At 41.1% G+C, this 21,686-nt stretch overlaps 1 protein-coding gene across 1 annotated transcript in view; it reads right to left on the bottom strand.

The window, feature by feature from the left end:
* The window catches only part of WDR43 (WD repeat domain 43), a 46,697-nt gene extending 31,137 nt beyond the window's left edge, over nt 1-15,560 (bottom strand). Inside the window, exons 1-3 of the mRNA XM_021697745.1 lie at nt 15,315-15,560; nt 7,618-7,755; nt 3,518-3,639 (exon numbers count right to left, since the gene is read on the bottom strand). Of these exons, the coding sequence (XP_021553420.1) occupies nt 3,518-3,639; nt 7,618-7,755; nt 15,315-15,539 (485 nt within the window). The 5' untranslated portion in view covers nt 15,540-15,560. The remainder of the gene's footprint in view (nt 1-3,517; nt 3,640-7,617; nt 7,756-15,314) is intronic.
* Nucleotides 15,561-21,686: the final 6,126 nt, after the last annotated feature.

The raw sequence follows: 21,686 nt of genomic DNA, 5'->3' as shown, positions 1-21,686 counted from the left end.
CAACTGAGCCACCCACCCACACCGGCCTTCCAATCAGCTTTTTAATGTTTCATTTTCAAATAGTGACAGGCACCCAAGGATCGTCAGTCATTCAAAGAATGCCTTTAACATAAAAGAGGCTAAAATCAAACAAAAATCAAAACACATCCTCAAGAGGGAGATGATGTAAGGAATAAAAGAAAAATACTTTAAATCCTTTAATTATCTTCAGAGAGTTAGAAAATATTATATCCATGAAAGAAACATGGTGCAACAAAAAGAAAATTAAGAGAAGAAAAACAAAGCTCCCAGAAGTTAAAAAAATGGTTAGAGAAATTTAAAAATTCACTAGACGATGTGGAAGATGAAACTGAGACAATCTCCCCAGGAACAAAAGAAAAGGACAAAAGGGAAAATAAGAGAATAAATTTAAGGGATACAACATCTAAGTAATAATAGGTTGTCCTTAGAGAAAGGTCAAAGACAACAGAGGGATGAAATTGTCAAATACACACTAAAAGAAAAATGAAGAACACAGAATTCCCGGGCTAAACGGTCCCCTGTGCGCCAATGTAATTCACTGACTAAATAAAAAATGCACTGGATATTTTAGAACATAAGGTTAATTAGTACTGAAAGCTAAGAACCAATGAAACAGAAACAAATAAATAAATAAACCAATAAACCAATGCTTCAAAATCCTGTGGGAGAATTATTTCCAACCTAAAATTATCTTCAAACTATAAATCAACTGTGAGGATACAATAAAGGTGCTAGTAGACAAGCAAAATCTCACTAAATTTACCATCCTCATACTTTTCTTAGGAAGCTACCGATTGGTATGTTTCACAAAAAAGAAGAGAGTAACCCAACAAAGAGAAAAATGGGATCCAAGACACAGAGGCTCCATCTGACAAGAGAATTTTCAAAATGATAATGAAAGAAAATCCCAGGATCATTGCTGTTCAGCAGATCCTGGAAGAAAGCTGAGAAATCCTCCAAGAAATAGATGAAACTGGAGGGAAGCCTTCAAGAAATAAATACAACTGATTAACTGATGTGCCCCAAAATAACATGCTACCGTGAGGGTGAAAATAAGCTAATGATAGGTATATACAAAACTAAGCAAATGAACAAAAAGGCAATTACACACCCCAAGAAAATCAGTTTTATGCCAAGAAATAATAAAAAACCTGGTAGAGCACAAGGCTCATCTGTAATAATATTTAATGCAAACAATGAATAGTCCTTCATCAAAAACTGTGATGTACCAATATTGGGAGAATGGAGAGGGGAGAGGCTAGAGGCTGAGAGCTAAATCCTCATCTTCCATAGTAGGAAGTCAACAAATAGTACCTAAAATGGAGAGGAATGTAGATACTAGACTTTTCAAGGAATTTTTAATCAAATCAGGCATGCAAGATTTTAATACATAAACTTCAAACAATGATAGAAGAGTAAAATAATTGCACAAGAGATACCATAAGATACCATGCAATTACTGGTCAAATGAGTTGGATAGTGTTGGCAAGGCCTGGTGGAAGAGAAGAGATTTCAGTTGGACCTTCTAGGAAAGGTTAGATTTGGACAGAAGAGGGTGGGGGAAGGGAGGTGGGCAGATGACAAGACCAAAGGCTAGGAGAAAGGGCAGTGAAAGATTTAGAGGATTTAACATACTAGGGAATAATGGCTGATAGAGGATATGGGCCAAAGTATCTTAACAGCAGCATAAGGATGCCAAGAATGAAGCTGGAAACAATATCCTATGGGACTACAGTGTGGATGAGCTCAGGCTCGGATCCAACCTATTTCTCAACTGTAGAGCCTACCTCACATTGTTAAAAAAAAAAATCCAACACTGTGTAGAATGTGAACAGAGCCTTGAACATTAGTAGCCCCTACGTGAAGTACTTGACATTATGAACTCTCATCCAGACAGCATTTTAAAAATAGACTGGCATGGTCCCCACCCCAGACCTAGTGGGTGAGAATCTCCACAGGTGTTTCTGACAGTCATCAGTGGAGAAAACTACTGCCACATGTAAATGAAGACACCTACCGAACCTCTAGCCAGATGACCTATTCATCTATACTTGGTGCCCCAAACCCTCCTTCAAATTCTAAGCCTCTATCACCACCTCATCTGCTGAGTCTTGCCTTTCATGTATTATTTCAAATTCAACTTGTCTGAAAACGCAAAACCATTTCCCTCTTCTGACCATAATTCCTACGAACTGTACCTCACCTCTACTCACCAGTAAGTTCACAAAGCTGTAAACTGAAGAGTTACATTTAACTTATTGCTGTTACTTAATACCCCCTTCCATGCTACCCAAATGTTCTTAGTTGGTATCTTTTCCATTCTCACTTCCCACTCTTACCATCCCACACTTGATCTACTACAACCACCTGGCATCTAGCTTCTCTGCCTTGTTCGGTTTGGTTTTGTTTTTTAATGGCTTCTCTGCCTTTGAACCAGCTCCTTTCCATTTACTCTACACAATGCTGGCAGATGACCTTTTCCTAAAGCATTATCTTGGTGACTTTATTCCCAAGACATTACCTTTAGTGGCATTCTCCTGTTTATGACATAGAATCTAATAAAACTCCAAGAAAATAGTTTTAATACAGTAGAAAAACACTGTCCCAGAGGGCGCCTGGATGGCTCATTTGGTTAAGCGACTGCCTTCAGCTCAGGTCATGATCCTGGAGTCCCAGGATCGAGTCCCGCATCGGGCTCCCTGTTCAGCAGGGAGTCTGCTTCTCCCTCTGACCCTCCCCCCTCTCATGTGCTCTCTCACTCTCTCTCAAATAAATAAATCTTAAAAAAACAAAACAAAACAAAAAACACTGTACCAGAATTCACAACAGTATAAGAACTTCCCTGCCACTCACTAGCTGTAAGACCATGAGCATCATCATCCTTCCTAGGGTCCTCATCTGCCTAAGTTGAATCAATTCAACATTTACTGAACATCTACTACAAAGCTTATCATAGGATTAGACACTTGAACTAGTAGAGTTGTCTGAGATTTTTACCTATGACAGTTAAGGCCAGACTCTTAAGATACTCTGGCCCATATCCTCTATCAGCCATTATTCCCTAGTATGTTAAATCCTCTAAATCTTTCACTGCCCTTTCTCCTAGCCTTTGGTCTTGTCATCTGCCCACCTCCCTTCCCCCACCCTCTTCTGTCCAAATCTAACCTCTCCTAGAAGGCCCAACTGAAATCTCTCTTCCACCAGGCCTTGCCAACACTATCCAACTCATCTGACCAGTAATTGCATGGTATCTTATGGTATCTCTTGTGCAATTATTTTACTCTTGTATCATTATTTAAAGTTTATGTATTAAAATCTTGCATGCCTGATTTGATTAAAAATTCCTTGAAAAGTCTAGTTTAGTACCTACATTCCTGTGTCCAGTATCAAATTTGACCTACAGCCAAGAACACAGTCTTGATTTGTCTAACTCTAATGCGTTTCCATCAATAAGAAGTTACCCCTCCAGTACTATGGAACCATCAACATTACTCACCACTTTACTTTGCATGTCTGTGTATTCCATTCCACAATATGTTTATCATCTGAACAACTATACAAACAGCCATTGTCTTGATGCCACTGTATGCAATTAACCTTGTTGTCATGTCCACCACTCTACAGATTAAAAAAAAAAAAGATTAAAAGAAAAAAAACCACGCCTGATATAACATAATTACGCATCCTAGAATCATTACTAACAGTTAACAAAAAAGATAGGCTTTAACCTAACTTAAAACACCCTAACCTACAGCTATCTATTTCCAACATCAAAAATGAGATAAATCATCTATAAATTCATCAAATGTTAACTTTCCCTTCTCTGTTGAAAAAATATACTTCCACATCGTAAGTCAAAGGATGCTAGTTCTAAATGCCACTTGCTTTTGACAGGAATGCCAGCACTGGGGCGCCTGGGTGGCTCAGTCGTTAAGCGTCTGCCTTCCGCTCAGGTCATGGTCCCAGGGTCCTGGGATGGAGCCCTGCATCGGGCTCCCTGCTCCACGGGAAGCCTGCTTCTCCCTCTCCCACTCCCCCTGCTTGTGTTCCCTCTCTCACTGTGTCTCTCTCTGTCAAATAAATAAATAAATAAATAAGGAATGCCAGCACTAAGACAGAATACTTCATGTACAGTGGCAAAAGCTTATGACACTTGAGTGAACTAATAAAGTCAAATCTTGGAGTTTAAAGTATTAAGATAAAAATCATGTCTAGTCAAAACTATCTTTGAAAATCACAGTCACTTTTAAAAAAACTACCAAAACTGGGGCACCTGGGTGGCTCAGTCGGTTAAGCATCTGCCTTCGGCTCAGGCCATGATCTCAGGGTCCTGGGATGGAGCCCTGAATCAGGCTCCCTGCTGAGCAGGGAGTCTGCTTCGCCCTCTGCCTCCCCTCCCCCCATGCATACTCTCTCTCTGTCTCTCTCAAATAAATAAATAAAACCTTTAAAAAACAAACTACCAAAACTATCTCTCAATAAAGAAACCACTGTTTCGGGGTGCCTGGGTGGCTCAGTCGTTAAGCGTCTGCCTTCGGCTCAGGTCATGATCCCAGGGTCCTGGGATCAAGCCCCGCGTCTGGCTCCCTGCTCAGCAGAGAGCCTGCTTCTCCCTCTCCCTCTGCCTGCTGCTTTGCCTGCTTGTGCTGTCAAATAAATAAATAAAATCTTAAAAAAAAAAAAAAGAAAGAAACCACTATTTCTTCAGGTAAACACTAAGTATTTCCTTGTGTTATGGAAGATACCATATGAACAATAAACATATTCAACATAGCAAGATGCTCGCTCACTCAGCAGCAAACAGGAATGGAGACATCAACTGGGAAAGGGCAAGTTCAACTCTCCCACCCACCACACACACATTCCAGGACAAACTCATTCAGCAGAATAAGGTCCTAAAATAATTTACACTGTGAGCAATTGTGATTTTCACTCTTTCTACTTGAATTCACATTACAATTAAATGAATACATGAATCACCATCATGTATATATGTAAACTAAGGATAAAACTCAAAATCACTACTCTATTATATAGATTGCTCACTTTTTTTTAAGATTTTATTTGTCAGAGAGAGAGAGAGCGCACAAGCAGGGGAAGTGGCAAAGTGAGAAGCAGGCTTCCCAATGAGCAAGGAGCCCAATGCAGGACTCGATCCCAGGGCACTGGGATCATGACCTGAGCCGAAGGAAGACGCTTAACCAACTGAGCCCCCGAGGCATCCCAAGAAAAATACTTCTAAATATTAAGTTCAGCTACTTCCTTTCACTAGTATGAGCTATCCATTCAAAGAACTAAGTCCTATATCATTGACACATACACAAGAACTGAATAAAGGATATTAACATAAATTCCATAGAAAAAATTCAGTAAGAAAATAAAATTTTCAAAGTTAGTAATCCAAGAGATTAAAGCAAAACAAAGTAACATTTTCAGTCTGTCCATCTAGCATTTTGCTTATTAGCATTATAATACCCACACTGGGAAGGTTACAGAAAAAAATGGCACTATCATACATTGCTAGGAGCTATTATACCCATTTAAAAAACAATCTACCAACTGTCCATTCACTCATTCACTTACTCAACAAACATTTGCACAATACCAATTACATGTCAGGCACTGCACTAGGCACTTATAATATACTATTACATCTAAATCCCAAAAAAGCATGCAAGGTAGGTTACAGAATACCCATTCAAGAAATGAGAAGTTCAACTACTTACCCATGACCACATAACTAAAAGGACTCAACCTCAGGACAGAATAGTTCCAAAGCCTGATCCCTTTCTACTTCACCAATCATCCCAACACTCCTTACTCTGACCTTCTTAGTTATTTTTTTAATACATTCATTCCCTGTTAAAGATTAATGTATAATCCCATGAAGTACCAAAATTATCTAAAAAGGAGTTCTAGGTTTCATTAGCATTATGTCCACTGCCACAGTAGCTGAATAAAGCAGCTATCACACTGCTTGGATTGTAGGTACTTGCTCACCACAAAAGACTGATCAAATCAAAGGATGGGCTCCCAACCACAGTAGGGTAAAGCCTACATGAGGACAATACTCGACTTGGAGAGGAGGAAGTAAGAGAAATTCCCTTCTTACTATCTATACATCTAAATGCTTTAATTTGTTTTACAGTTGTATAAAAATACTTTGAAACATACTTTGAAAGGCAGATTTGAAATCAGAATTTTTCATCTATCAAATCAGCTGAGCTTTTGTTAATGTTTTTGCTGTTTTAATGGGCATATCCAATGATGGAAATAATGCTATTGGAATACAGGTACTCTTTCCATTGTTGATACAGAAAATCAAGAAAACTCTTCCAGAAACTATTCGTATACCATGCATAAAAAGCCTTAACATTAAAACCCTTTCACTCATTAATTACAGGTCAGTAATTTTGGGAATCCATGTAAACAGCAAACGAAATGTGTAACAACAAAAAATTAGAAAGCACCTTAATGGTCAGTAATAGTTAAATCACCATGGGACTATCCAATTTAGTGGGATTTTAGGGAGTCATTGAAAATGTTTGTAACTAGTTCCTGACAAACATGAAAATTGCTCATGTTGTAATGTAATGGAAAATATCAGGATACAAAATAGAGGGACAGAACTCAACTGTATTTCTTAAACATGTAATAAAGAAATACACAATCTTATTAAACATCTCTTGGTGATAGATGTAAGAATAATTTTTTTCCCTTTTCAACATTATGTAGTTCCAAATTATCTATGGAGAATGTTACTTAAAATAGAAAACACTGTTTGATTCATATATACAGAAAGTATTCCTATATAAAGACAGACGTTCAGTGAACACCAAACACATAATGTAATAGACAGTGTCTGAAACAAACTATGCTAAGTTAAATCACTGCTCTATAGTGCCAAACTCTCACTTTGCTCTGTGATGCCAGGGCTGGGACTCCACAGACCACATCCCTGCTTTGCCAGCCAGATGGCCAGTAGGCTCCACCAATAAGGGCTGCTAGAGAGAGACAAGGCTGGAAGAGGAATTTGTTCTAGCCTGGCTCCTACTGTGCTCCTTTTGGTAGCAGCTGAACCCAATATGCAATTGTTCCAACACCTGAGGAACTAGGCTCCTCCCCTCCCTTCAAGGACACCAGCAGTCAGTAAAGCTCTGTCCTCAGAGGTCTGGACCGCAAGCCCATGGGGCCACTCTTCCACCAGAGACAGCAGCAAAGAGAGCAACACCAGCTCCTCAAAGGTTTGAGTTTCAGCAGTTATCCCAACTGCCTCCTTTGTTCCCTAGCCCTAAAGGTGGTGACCTCTTTCCTGCAGTCACAATTTGAGGTACCTAGAACTCTTTCTACCTTTTATTTTAAATCTAGTCAACAGTTCTTCATATTCTAACCTACAACAAAGATTACATTACCTATTATAGCTATTAACAATATTACTGTTCACAATTTTAAATGTGGGGGTAGAAAAATGCCCCTATAATACAGATCCTATAGCATTATTCGGTTTTGTTTTTAATAAATCTCTAATAATCAGTTTCCCATTTCTTTTATATACAATATACATCCATACACACACACACACTTATCTGTACTTACTATCAATTTACTGTGTAATTCTCCTTTTACTGTACTGTATAATAAAATACTACCAACTGCTGTACCAAGAGCCAACAAGTCAATCTGGTTACTCGTTCCTATAGCTTCTGATTTCCTTTTTTTCCTCTGGGGACTTTCCTGGGGGGGAAAAAGAAAAGGTTCATTTTGTATTTCAAACACAAGACATCATTAATGCATAAATGCAAATGCCCACTAACCCACAAATGAAATGTGACCGCTACCAAAAGACACTTAAAGACTGGGGGAGGGAGGGCAGATGACTCACTCTCAAATGCTTTCTTTCTATTTGGGGGAAAAAAAAATCACTCCAATGGAAAGAAGAGCTTGTAATTCTCTATCCCTGTCCCCTACCTCTCTGGAAGGAAGGCGACAAATAGGACATGCTCCCAGTATTCTCTTAAAAGGTCCAAGCAGCCTCACTGCTGCTTCCACTTCTCAGAAATGAACCACTCCTGACAGGTCCAAGTGAAGCCGCCACTCCCAAGCAGAGACTACAGATCCACAGCCAAGCAACCAACACTTTCCCTTTTTCCCTCTTCATCTTCCCTTGTGCTCTAGCTTCATTCTCAGGAAAGGGGACTCAAATGTTTTTATAAACACACATTTATTTCAGTCTCAGTCAAAACATAGTTGTAACTAGTAGAGCATACTAGAAGCTGCTCTAGTGTGTGAGAATTAAGGGTTAGTCTGAAAGTTCCATGCAGTCTTGGTGATCCTCATGACAAGAGGCACAAGTTCCAACCCAGTGTCAAATGCCACAAGACTGCTTTGATTTACTTCAAAAACAGAACTAACAGCTGTTAGTCCAAAGACAATCAATGATGACGACTTCAGGGTATTTCATCAAAGTTTACAATGCTGAAAATGTATAATTTTAGAACTTCTCTTCCATATGATGTTGTTTTTGTTTTTGTTTTTTTTAATTAAAGCGTGCCAGCCTGTGCTTTAGCAGAAAGCTGAGATACCCATTCTTTTAACATAAAACAGACCACTCACTACCACAGGAAAAAGAACAGCTTCCCAATAGTGCAAGACCTTTGCTCTACAGCACAAAGCAGCAGGCCAAGATACATAAAAATGTGCCCAACCCAAAAACCACCAATGAAAATTATGATGTTACAAGTGTATAAAGAATATCAAGGAGTAGGGGCGCCTGGGTGGCTCAGTCGGTTAAGTGTCTGCCTTTGGCTCCGTTCGTGATCCCAGGGTCCTGGGATTAAGCCCCGCACTGGCTGGGCTCCCTGCTCAGTGGGGAGCCTGCTTCTCCCTCTGCTGGCCGCTCCCCCTGCTTGTGCTGTCTCTCTCTGACAAATAAATAAAATCTTAAAAAAAAAATAAAACCTATTTTAAAAAAAGAGTATCAAGGAGTAGATTTATAAAGCATTTTCCATTTTTTTTTCGTTTAGTTAATCTTATGGAGATGTTACATTTGAAGAACTTTATTCACGTGACACACTTAGTTCAACAAAAACTAAAAAGATTTAACAAAAAACAGTAACTTTTTATATAGAGAAAAAAATACACATTTTGTGAGTCCTAAGAAATATATCTATATTAATAAACCCCAAAGAGAAGTTACAATTAAAAGCCAAAGTATAAAAAAATATGGTCTTATCAGTAACATTTAATTTGCTTGAAACACTGAAACCTTAGCACAAGCAATGTCCTAGGTCCCACCTTCAGTTCAGTGAATACCTAAAGCCACCTCTAAATTATCCCACAAGGCAGATGTGGTTTCAGCACAAGGTTATGAACACAAACACCTATTTCAGGCAAGAGCAGTTGGGGAAAGTATACCAACCCCCTACTACACCTCATCAAAAAACTCTTCTCTCAAAGATCCTAGAAATTATTTCTCCAACTCTTGGTTTTCCCAAATCAAGTTAAAATCATCTCACTGAGGTTTCTAATGTGTGAAACATAGGCTGGTCCAAATATGTGCATGGTTTTCTGCAGATATGAATTTGCATTAAAAAGCACAAAAAGGGGTGCTTGGCTGGCTGAGTTGGGAAAGCATGCAACTCTTGATCTTGGGTTATGAGTCCAAGCCCCACACTGGGTGTAGAAATTTCTTAACAAAGTTTAAAAAAATTAAAAAATAAAAAGCACCAAGAAATTTTAGATATTAATCCTTAACATATTCAAACCCTAATTTCCCTATCAACAAAATCTGTGTATTTCGGGAGAAGCAAGCAGAGGCAAGTGGAGGAGCATCCACAGAACTTATGCCCAATTTTGAGGATCAGTGGTCTAAGCCTAAATAATAACACAATGCATCTCAAAGAACTACTGACTCATGCATATTTTCTCAGAGCTGGACGACCTTTTTTAAAAATCACTTCCCAGTTAGCAGGATGAGCATGTCTGAACAGGTCAACCAGATAAGTTTATATAAGCAATGTGCATTTTAGTTAAAATCTATTTTAAATATTACCCCGTCACCAGATAGTTCTGAAACCAAGAATTTAGTGCTGATGATTACAGATTTTGACAGACCTTTGTCAGCATTTTCTTTCTGAACCTGTTGCTCCTGTGATCAAAAACTTCAATGACTCCCCAGAGAAGACTAAATCAATACAAGGAACTCTCTGGCATTCAAAAGCATCTGCAATTTGCCTCCAGACCACCCTTTTCCAACCTTATTTCCAATTCCATCTTTATATTACACTCCCTAATCACTAACACTTTCCCATTTTGCTTCTGCTTTTCCCTCAAGGGGTCTTTTCCTGCTCACCTCAGTTTTCTTTTGGTTAAAAATCTATCCATGCTTCAGGGTCCACCCCAACTCTCATCTCCCAACAAAAACCTCTTCTCTTTTTATTTAAAGACTTTATTTATTTATTTGAGAGAGAGCACATGGCGGGGCGGGGGGGGGGGGAGGCGTGTTGGCACAGGGAGAAGCAGACCCCCACGTAGCAGGAAGCCCAGTGCAGGGCTCTATCCCAGGACCCTGGGATCATGACCTGAGCTGAAGGCAGACGCTCAACCGACTGAGCCACCCAGGCGCCCCCTCTTCTTTCCCTTAAGGCACACATCATACTGCACTCTGCATTACAGACACGGTATATCTGAATTATCCACTTCTTCCTTGATGTGTCTCAGTCATACTCAGTTTTACTTCCTCTGAAGTACCTAGCACAAGATCAAGTGCATACTCACTATACACATAAGTACATAAAGTAATGAAAAGGGTAGGCTAAAACTTGAGTTCCTATCTGTGACTGAAAAATTGGAGTTTCTAGAGGTACCAGGAGTGAAGACACAAAAAAATGTGATTTCTTAAAGAGTCTTTTTCAGTATGAAAGTCTGACTAAGCTAAGCAATAAAGAGTAGCACCAGTCTGAAAAAGTTTACCAGCATTTGATCCAGAAGGCAATCAGAAGGCTGACTGACAGTCTCAAGGGGCTAAGTGCATGATTTACAAAAAGCAAGACACAGGGCAGATGTAGTGAAAAGAGAGAGGAAAAAAAGGGCATCCAAGTGATGAGAAGTCTGAATTTGATCAATTAAGCAATGACTTTTTAGACTGAGATCCCAGAGTAAAGAAAGTTTACATGGAGAGCTAGTACACACACTCATAAAAATATATGTATATAATAATTGAAACAAGCTCCACAAAAAACTTATCCTTTCCCATGCAAAATACACTCATTTTTTTAACTCCATCACAACCACTAAAGCGGTTTCATAATCCACTAATGGATCAAAACCTACTTTTGAAAAATCCTGACCTCTAGACACTGAAAATTATGCCAAAGTTTCAAGTTTCATTCTGCAATTAGTCTCATATGCCTTTTCTTCGCCTACCTTACTGTCACCTCTTTGGCAAACGTTTAAGTTTCACGGATAACAATGAACAAAATGTGTGCATTTTACATGTCATTTACATATTTATATCAAAAACAATCAAATTTTAATAACCAGGAACTTCTATTCCTGCCAACAGAATCTAATCTGCAAACTTTTCCTTGTTGTGAAGTTTAAATACTGGAGAGAACCTAAGATACAGCATCATACATTCAGGAACACAGCCAGACTGTACCACATCTCCAAGGGATGGGAATGGGGAACTCAACTCAGATTCTTCCTAGAAACTTTTTTTTTTTTTTTGAGTAAAGTGATAGCAGTTTATTAAGTGAAGATACAGAAAAAGCTCTCAAGAATGAGAGGGGTCCCAACAGGGTCGCCTCTTCCTAGAAACATTCTTAATGCTACTGTGCTTGCCCTGTCTCACGGCTGAAGCACCATGTGCTTCGTTTAACAAGAACTAAGCTGTGTGAGGTCAGTTTAACTGCAGTAACAGCAAAGCAACATAAATACATGAACTGTGGTAGCTGATGGTAGACAAGGTCTGTTTCTTCAGGGCTGTACACCAGCTAGGGAAGGAAAAATAGAAAAGTTGGAGAGATTTTAGGGGGCAATGAAATAGCAGGGTCAGTTACAAGGTGGGGCTCAGGTACTTCCTTTGCGGCTTTGGCATATCATTTAACAGCTCAGCCTCAGTTTACACACACAAACATGACGAGCTTTAAAAACAGCATCCACCTATAGTCCATCAATGTGTCTCCTTGCACTTTTCTTATCATTACAGGTCCTCTTGCCCCAGGTTCCATTAACCAAATGAAATGCTCGCTATATATATACACAAAAACCTTCCAAAAACTACTGTGACATAAATGTGAAGTATTATAATCATTCTTGACCAAGAACAACAAACAGCAATATGATTTTTCTAAACATTTAGGAACTACTATTTTAACGCTTATTACCCAAGTAACCCAGCACCAACTCATTTTTCTCCACTCACAGGAATAATATCACCAAACTTTGTCCTTGGGTGGCAAATTGCCAATTACTGAACCAGATACAGGATACTCTTACAAAATGATTTACACTGAGGAATGTAGCAGTAAATGATAAAATGAGCCCACAGAGAATGCTCACTGAATCACTCAATAATAACAACTAACATTTACTGAGCACTTACTACACCAGTCATATACACTGCCTCATTTAATTCTCTGAGGACCCTGAAAGGTGGGTAGCATAAGCTCTACTTCATGTTTGAGTAACAAAAATCTTAAGGTGTTGGGAACACACGCTTCAGAATAATATCCTTTCTAAGACTCATACTCTAATCCTCAAAGATGTAAAATAAAAAGGTTTAATAAAATCAGAGCATCTTAAAACTTCAGTGGCAAGGATCCTAACTAACCCAGGGACCTGGGAGCAGAGACTGAAGCAGCTACTACATATCACTCTTCATTTTCTAGCTTTAAAAAAATAACATGACTTTATAATTTTATCCCGTAATACATGTGCACATTTAAGAGAACCACTTCTCCCTCTAATCTTCAAGTAAAATTGATGCTCTGGGTGGACACATCGCCAGTATGAGGACCAAATGTCCTCCTTACGTTCCTCCCAGCTCTCAATTCTGTGACTCAAGATCTAGGGTTACAGTATAAGAACAGCGGACCAGGAGTCAGAGGACCTTGATTCTAACGGTCACAGTCTCTTTATTGGTTACTAAAGCTTTGGTGAAGTCACTTGGAACTTCCTTAGTTCTGATTCTCAGTTTTTAAAAATTTTATTTCAGGACACTTCATAGAGCTGTGTGGCTAAAATGAAAACACACAGATGAAAGGATACTGAAACCTATACAAACTTTTTTAAGTAGCCAAACTCTCATTTTTCAATGAGGCCCTCCAAATTAGTGACTTGCTCAATGTGACAAAAGCAATTTGAGTTGAGTCCTGGATATGAAACCAAATCTAGATATTTTTCTACTATTTCAGACTGGTATACATAATCCAAAACTATGATTTTCAACAGGAAATTTAAGATTAGGCCAAAGTTTTATTCTTGAGGCATATTATGTGACTTAAGTCAACAGAAAAGCAAAGGGGGAGGGGGCAACAAATTTTTGCTAGCCTATTATTGACTATTATTTGTTGTAGATAATGGACAACAAAGCTCTAAATACCTGAGTTCTAGTCCTGGTTCTATTTTTGGTTTTTATGCAAGCTGCCTAATTTTCCAGAGTCTTAGTTTCTTTTTCACAAACAAGGCAAAAAGTTAGTCTTTATCTACCTTCCAGGACTAACCATACAAATCCAAGATATTAATAACAATACTCGCAGCACTTACATACACTAATCTAAATGTTTCTGCATTACTAAACATGCTCACCCTCACAACCACTCTGAGGTGGGTACTATTACCCCTGTTTTACAAACGAGGAACGAGAAGCACAATCACCACTATGAAGCCAAACCTAGATTCAAATGTAAGCAGCAGAGCTTGGATCCATGCATCTAATCATTGCTCCACGTTTTCCCTCAGCATCACTATTACCATCTCTTTACACAACTATTAAATAGAAACAGAGAACAACTTTAAAAAGGGAAAATATGCAGACTGCTGTAACTTTAACAATGACAACTATGATTTTTTTTAAAGTCCAAGTTCGCCTTGACTTAAGAGCCCGGATAAAGGTTTCTTTTATTTATCAACTAAAGTCACTTCATCTAGAAACTAAGAGACTCTATTTTAAGATCTGAAAAATACCTAAACATACTCCCCCAAAGCATAGTTAGATGTACCCCTACCTTCAACTTAAAAATTTAGCAGAGAGTCCCCCCACGGTAGTCATGATGGAGTTAAAACTCTGTCTTAAATACTAGCTTTTGAAGTTTTATACACAGTGTCATCTAAACACTCACGATACCTGATGCTTCCAAATCACATTAGACTGATTCGATTTGACTACCGTATACCTGCAGTACCCACGTGCACGTGAGTTGGGGCAGACGTGGTGGAAAGACTCAATAGTGAATGACATCTTACCTGAGATGAGGCCCTAACAGAAAAGCCTTCCCTAACTCGGCGATGTCCCCTCTAAGAAAATCTTCACCTGGATTCACATTCATTACATTAAACCGGCTACTTCACTTTACCTCCACAACCTAATGCAGACTTCAAACTTGGTTAAAAGAGGGTGTATAAACGGGAACTGAGCAGACGTTAAAAAAAAAAAAAAAAAAAAAAAGGGCATGAAGTTTCAAATGACTGAGAATGGAAACGAGCCTGGGAAAGTCAAGAGTTTGAAGAGTGAGAGTACCACACACTGGACGTGGAAGAGAACACGTGGTGAGCCTGATGCACCCAAGGGTTCGGGGGGGGGGGGGTTGTCCGGAAGCAAGGAAATAGACTTACTCATTCCAATCTCCTAAGGCAAAGCCGATGAGCTAGAGAAATCGGAAAAGAGTACTATAGCCCCAAGAAGGGGCTCTGTCAAAATCCAGGACGTTGAAGAGCACATGTTGCTGCGCGAGGCTTGGCAGAAGGAAGCCGCCCCGGGGAACTGGGGGCCTACGGGAACATGGCGGCCCCGGCGACAGCCGGGCGCGGGGCGCAGACCGCATGGAGCCAGTCGGTAACGCTCCAGTCTACGGCCCGTCCAATCGGGCCGCGCCCTCTTTCGCTACTCTGCGGGCAGGCCGCACGCGGAACTGGCCAAGTGGACCGAGTCCGCGCCGCCGCCGCACTCCGTGCCTCCTCACCCCGGGCCTCGGAGGGCCGCGCGAGATGCCCGGCCACGCGCCGTCGGACTGCGGGTGCGCTGAGGCCGAGCCCGGGCGGACGCCCGCCCCCCACCGTCCCGCCTGCTTTACCTTGGCCTGCAGCCGCGCTGGCGCCCAGGCCAGGCAGGTGCAGGTACCGCTGAGGTGCGCGGAAGGCACGTACTCTTGGTGCAGCCTATTGTTGGCTGTCTCCCACACTCGCAACTGACCGTCGGCAGACGCCAAAGCAAAGTATGCCTGGTTCAGCGGAGAGAAGGCGCAAGGAACCCCTGCCGGGGACAGGGGGTCCGCAACACCACCGCCAGCCGCCGCCATTGCTGCCCTGGCTCCGCGGCAGCCACGTGTTCGCCTGTGCGCATGCGCACCGGCGTGGGGCGGGGCCTGGAGGGAGGGAGTGGGGCGGAGGGAGAGCAGAGAGCCGAGGGAGTGGCTCGTCGCGTCTCTAGCAAGCGTTGGGCGGGCCCAGCCTGCGGACGGTGGCCCGGAGGGCCCAATGCTAATTTGTACTGGTTGGGGGAGGGGACGTGTGGAGGGATGTGACTGCCTACTGGAGAGGGGGCCCGTTCCTTTAAAAAAAAAAAAGGAAGAAAAAGGTTTGGGTTTGTTTTTTTGTTTTTTTTTTTAATAACATGATTGAACTGAATGTTTAAAAGACATAATCACTTATAACTCCATGACTGTGGTAACTGTTTTCATTTTTTCTTATCCACTTGCAGGCTATAATCACGTATACACATAACAATTTATTCAGTCATAGTGTGAAAGTAACGGTGGGATCTGCTATCCGCTCCCTTATTTCGTCAGGATTAATCCCATGTTACTACATCAAATAGACAATTCGTAATGACGGCATAGTATTTCACCAAATCTATGCATTGTGATTCAAGAAATGCCAGATTAATATTATTCAGCCCACAGTTTATTGCCCAGCAGGAAAGACAAAAAACACCACCCTCGGGGATATGGGGAGACTGAGGCTTTTACAGCCAGGGGGTGCCACGGTAACATTTGCGTTTTAAATTATTTGTAATGACAACCATCTTCATTTTTTAAAGGCCTCCTGGACTCCATGGAGATGGTGGTAAAGGGGCAAGAAGGAAAACCGACACAATATAGGACAGTGCTGGGTCAGACTCAGATGAAAACAGTAAAGGTGGGGAGAAGTGCCCAGATTTCAGATAGAATCTGAAGTTAGAGTCAACAGGGCTTGCTAAATGATTGCAAAGGGTGAGAAAAAAACAAGTGAAGGACCTCCAGGGTCTGAGCAAACTAGTGAATGGTAATTCCATCAACTAGATTGGGTAAATGGGTTTGGTTGGAGTGGAAATCAAGAATTCTGTTTTGGACAGTTAAGTATGATATGCCTACTGTACTTCCAAATAGAGTTGTTCACTGGGAGTTGGCTACAGGAGAAGATCACAGAGATATAAGTTTGGATGCACTAGCATACAGATGCTATTTGAAACTGCGGGACTAGTCAGATCATGTTGGGTGCAAGTATGGATAGGAAAAGAAAACTTAGCCCCAAACTGTGCAATCTTTAGAGGTCAGGAGGAGGAGGAAGATCCAGCAAAGAAGATTAAGAATGGGTAGGATGAAAGCCCAGGAGACTGAGATGTCCTTGAAACCAAATCTTTATAAGGATTTAGGAAGCAAGACTTGATCAAAGCCATGTCAAATGCTGGAAGATGAAGACTGAGCATGAACCAGGATTTGGCAAGATCAAGGTCATAGGTGACTCTTGAAAAGCATTTCAGGGGCACCTGACTGGCTCAGAAGATAGAGCATGCAACTCTTGATCCCAGGGTTATGAGTTCAAGTCCCACGCTGGGTATGGAGATTATTTAAAAATAAAATCTTGGGCGCCTGGGTAGCTCAGTTGGTTAAGCGACTGCCTTCGGCTCAGGTCATGATCCTGGAGTCCCAGGATCGAGTCCCGCATCGGGCTCCCTGCTCAGCAGTGAGTCTGCTTCTCCCTCTGACCCTCCTCCCTCTCATGCTCTCTGTCTCTCATTCTCTCTCTCACAAATAAATAAAATCTTCTAAAAAATAAATAAATAAATAAAATCTTAAAAACACACACGCACACAAAAAGCAAAACAAAAGCATTTGGGGTGGAGGACCTACTATAGAGAGCGAAAGAGAAAAAGGGATGTGAGAAAGTACAGAAAAGGGATTTTCAGAAAAGTTTTCAAGGATTTTTGTTATAAAGGAGCATATATGAATCTGAATGAAGAAAAGTCTGAGCTAGAGTTATAAATTAGTCATAAATATACAAATAATACAAGCTTATTGTGCACTCACTGTATGTCTGGTACTGTTCTCAGTGTTTTATGTACATTAATCCATTTAGTCCTGTGAAAAGTCACAGCTACCTCTTATGACTCTTATCCACTTTAAATTCATGGTCACAAACTTCACGTGGGAAGTCAATGCTGCCAAGTTATCAGTTGTTCCCTCGTCCATTCATACTTCCATTCTCCTAGATACTGATTCATCTCTTTCTTTTCCTACCACTTCAAACCTATCCCTCCCTACCTGCTCTCAGTGAATGACTTTGCTTCCTATTTCTTGAGAAAATAGAAGGAATCATAAGAGAATTTCCACAAGCTTCCAGTACCATGAACTCTAACCAACCTGTGCTCCATCACTCCTGGCACTACGGATGGATTGCCCATGCTCCTAGAAAAGGCCACCCCTCCACATAAGTTCTATATCCCATTATTCAAAAAAGTCTTTCCTCTCTCTACTAGCATCAATTTTACTTCTCAGCTTAATCCTTCTCATCAACACATAAACATACTGTTATTTCTTTCTTCCTAAAAAATAAAATTTCCCTTACCTTACTTCCCCCTACAGTCACTGTCCCAATTTTTTCTTTCCTTACAAAAAAAAAGTAGTCTAATTTTCTTAATCTCTCTCCTCTAATTTCTCTCCTCCAACGGGACTTTCATCCCAATCCACCACTACACCAAAATTCTCAGTAAGGCCACCAGTTACCTCCATATTGCTAAATATGTGTCCATTCTAAGTCTGCATCTCATGTGACCTGTCGTTAGCATGCTTGTCTTCCATGCCATCACACCCTCCTGGCTTCCCTCTTACTTCTCTGCCTCCTCTTCTCAGTCTTCTCTCTTGGATCTTATCTCTCACTCTCTAACATCAGGGTGCCTTAGGGCACTTCTTTACCTGGGCATGTGACTTTCCAGAATAAAGATTACATTTTCCAGCTTTCTTTGCAAACCGTGAGGCCATATGACTACGAGCCAGTACAAAAATGTCCTTAAAGTGACAGGGTATGCTATTCGTCATTGCTTTTTTCTTCTTAATTCCTGGAACTCAAATGTGATGGCCAAAAGCTAGAACATCCATGACGGACTTTGAGGAGAAAACATGCTGAGAATAGCAGAGCAGCAAGATAGAAGGAACTAGAGACTCTGAAGCATCATATATGTCCTGGACCAACGCCTTGGGCCTCTTTTATACAAGAGAAAATAAACTTCCCTCTTGTTTAAACTACAGTATTTTGGGTTATGTTACATGCAGCTAAACTAAACTGTGCTCATTTTTTTATATCCTTTGCCTCAGTTGGTGATACCACCAGCCATCCAGTTAGCCCCTGGAGAAAGCCAGAAATCAGGCCTGTTTATTAACCAATCCCACATCTCACTTCTGCCCAAACACATAGGCACACCTGATCAATCATCAGATTCTGTTTTATCTCTTAAATAATTCTCTATTCAATTTCCTCACCTCCAACCAATTTTACCACCTCTGTTCTTTTTTCTTTGAGGGGGGGTTCCTTTTTTATTTAAATTCAATTAATTAACATAGAGTGTATTATTAGTTTCAGAGGTAGAGTTCAGTGATTCATCAGTTGCATACAACACCCAGTGCTCATTCCATCACGTGCCCTCCTTCGTGCCCATCACCCAGTTATCCCAGCCCCCACAACTCCCCTCCAACAACCCTCAGTTTCTTTCCTATGCTTAAGAGTCTCTTATTGTTTTTCTCCCTCTCTGATTTCATCTTGTTTTTTGTTTTTTTTTTTACTAACCAGAATCATGCTGTATGTATTGTTCTTTGATGCGCTTGTTGGAGATGTTCTCAGACTAGCACACTCCTTTTATCCATTCTAAATTCCACAGAAATAGTGTCACTGTTTGGGTTGCTTCATTCTGCTGTTATAATTATGCCCACTTTTGTGCACAAACTTGAGCACAGGGGCTGGAATTTGAGGGGAAGAGTGCCAGTTTGAGCCCTAGGCAATCTGAGGTGAAGGCATGTTGATTTGGCATTGAGCAGGTGGCAGGCCATGCATGCTGACTCGGGCAGAAGGGTGGCTGGACTGTGAATTTGGGACCCACAGGCTGATGGCATTGTGTGTGAAGGGGACGTGGCTGGTTTTGCTTTTAAATTTTGTTTTTCTGGGAAACTCGATCTCTCCTTCTATTCTAAATGAAAGCCTTGCTGGATATTCTTGGCTGTAGATTTTTTTTCCTTTTAGTGGTTGGAATTGATCATACCAGTTCCTTCTGGCCTGCAGAGTTTCTACTGAAAAACCCACTGATAGCTGTATGGGGTTTCCCTTGTATGTCACTGCTTTCCTTTCTCTTACTGCTTTTAAAAGTCTCTCTTTATCACTACTTTTGGCCATCTTATTTACTTTGTGTCTTGGTGCAGAACTCTTTGGGTTGGTTTTGTGGGGGGCTCTCTGTGCCTCCTGGATCTAGATTTCTCTTTCCTTCCCCAGATTCAGGAAGTTTTAAATTTTTTTTTTTTTTTTTTTTTTTTTTTTTTTTTTTTTTTTATTTATTTTCGTGAGTGAGAATGAGAGACAGAGAGCATGAGAGGGAGGAGGGTCAGAGGGAGAAGCAGACTCCCCGCTGAGCAGGGAGCCCAACGCGGGACTCGATCCCGGGACTCCAGGATCATGACCTGAGCCGAAGGCAGTCGCTTAACCAACTGAGCCACCCAGGCGCCCGATTCAGGAAGTTTTTAGCTATTATTTCTTCAGACAAATCTTCAGCCCTCTTTTCTCGCTCTTCTCCTTCTGGGATCCCTGTCATGCGACTATTATGCTTGACAATGTTGCTGAGTTCCCTGGGTCTATTCTCATTTTGCGTATTTTTTCCCCTTCTCATCTGCTCAGCTTGATTTCCATGACTCTGTCCTCCAGGCAGCAGATCCATTCAACTTCCTCTTGTTTGCTATTTATTCCAGGTGGTCTATTTTTATTTCCATTTAGTGAGTCCAATAGCTCTAGTTGGTTCTTTTTTATGTCTCCTATCTCTTGGTAGAGGGTCTCATGGAGGGCCTGCACTCCCTTTCTCAATTCTAGCAAGTCTCTTTATGAGCATTACTTTAAATTCGCTATCAGACATATTACTTATCTCCATTTCGCTTAGGTCTCCTGCTCTGATTTTGTTCTTTCATTTGGGACATATTCCTCTGTCTCTTCATTCTGTCTACCACCTCTGTTCTTATTTGAGCCTTATCTCTCTCACTGTAACTGCCACCAATACTTGTATTGGATTCCCTTTCTCCATGCTGGCCTGGTGGTATGATCTTTGTAAATTATTAATCTGACCACGCCACTTCTCTACTTAAAATCCTTCACAGGGGCACCTGGGTGGCACAGTCGGTTAAGTGTATGACTCTTGGGCTTAGCTCAGGTCCCGATGTCAAGGTCCTGAGATCATGTCCCACATTGGACTCCACACTCAGTGAGGAGTCTGCTTAAGACTCTCTCTCCCTCTGCCCCTCCCCGCCATGCTCTCAGTCTCTCTCTAAAATAAATAAAGAGGGGCGCCTGGGTGGCTCAGTCGTTAAGCGTCTGCCTTCAGCTCAGGTCATGATCCCAGGGTCCTGGGATCAAGCCCCGCATCAGGCTCCCTGCTCCGCAGGAAGCCTACTTCTCCCTCTCCCACTCCCTCTGCTTGTGTTCCCTCTCTCGCTGTGTCTCTCTCTGTCAAATAAATAAATAAAATCTTTAAAAAATAAAAATAAAAGAAAGAAAGAAAGAAAGAAAGAAAGAAATCTTTAAAAAAAAAAAAAAAAACAGGGGCACCTGGGTGGCTCAGTCATTAAGCGTCTGCCTTCGGCTCAGGTCATGATCCCAGGGTCCTGGGATCAAGCCCCGCGTCGGGCTCCCTGCTCGGCAGGAAGCCTGCTTCTCCCTCTCCCATTCCCCCTGCTTGTGTTCCCTCTCTCACTATGTCTCTCGCTGTCAAATAAATAAAATCTTTAAAAAAAATAAAATAAAATAAACACCTTCACAAAGCCTGCTAGCACCTATAGAAGAAATGCTATGCTGTTTAATATATTACAAAACAATCTGTAATCTGGTCCCTGTCAGCCTCCCCAGCAACATCACTCATTAGACCCTCATCTGCTTCTGGTTTCCTGCCCTTATCACCCTTGTTATGGGTCCTGCTCTTTTGCTCTGCCTGTAATTTAGGC

The sequence above is a fragment of the Neomonachus schauinslandi genome, chromosome 10 (genome assembly GCF_002201575.2).
Source record: "Neomonachus schauinslandi chromosome 10, ASM220157v2, whole genome shotgun sequence".
NCBI classification, from domain to species: Eukaryota; Metazoa; Chordata; class Mammalia; order Carnivora; family Phocidae; genus Neomonachus; species Neomonachus schauinslandi.
The sequence above is the reverse complement of the archived record's forward strand: the minus strand, read 5'-3'. Positions and strand labels throughout refer to the sequence as shown.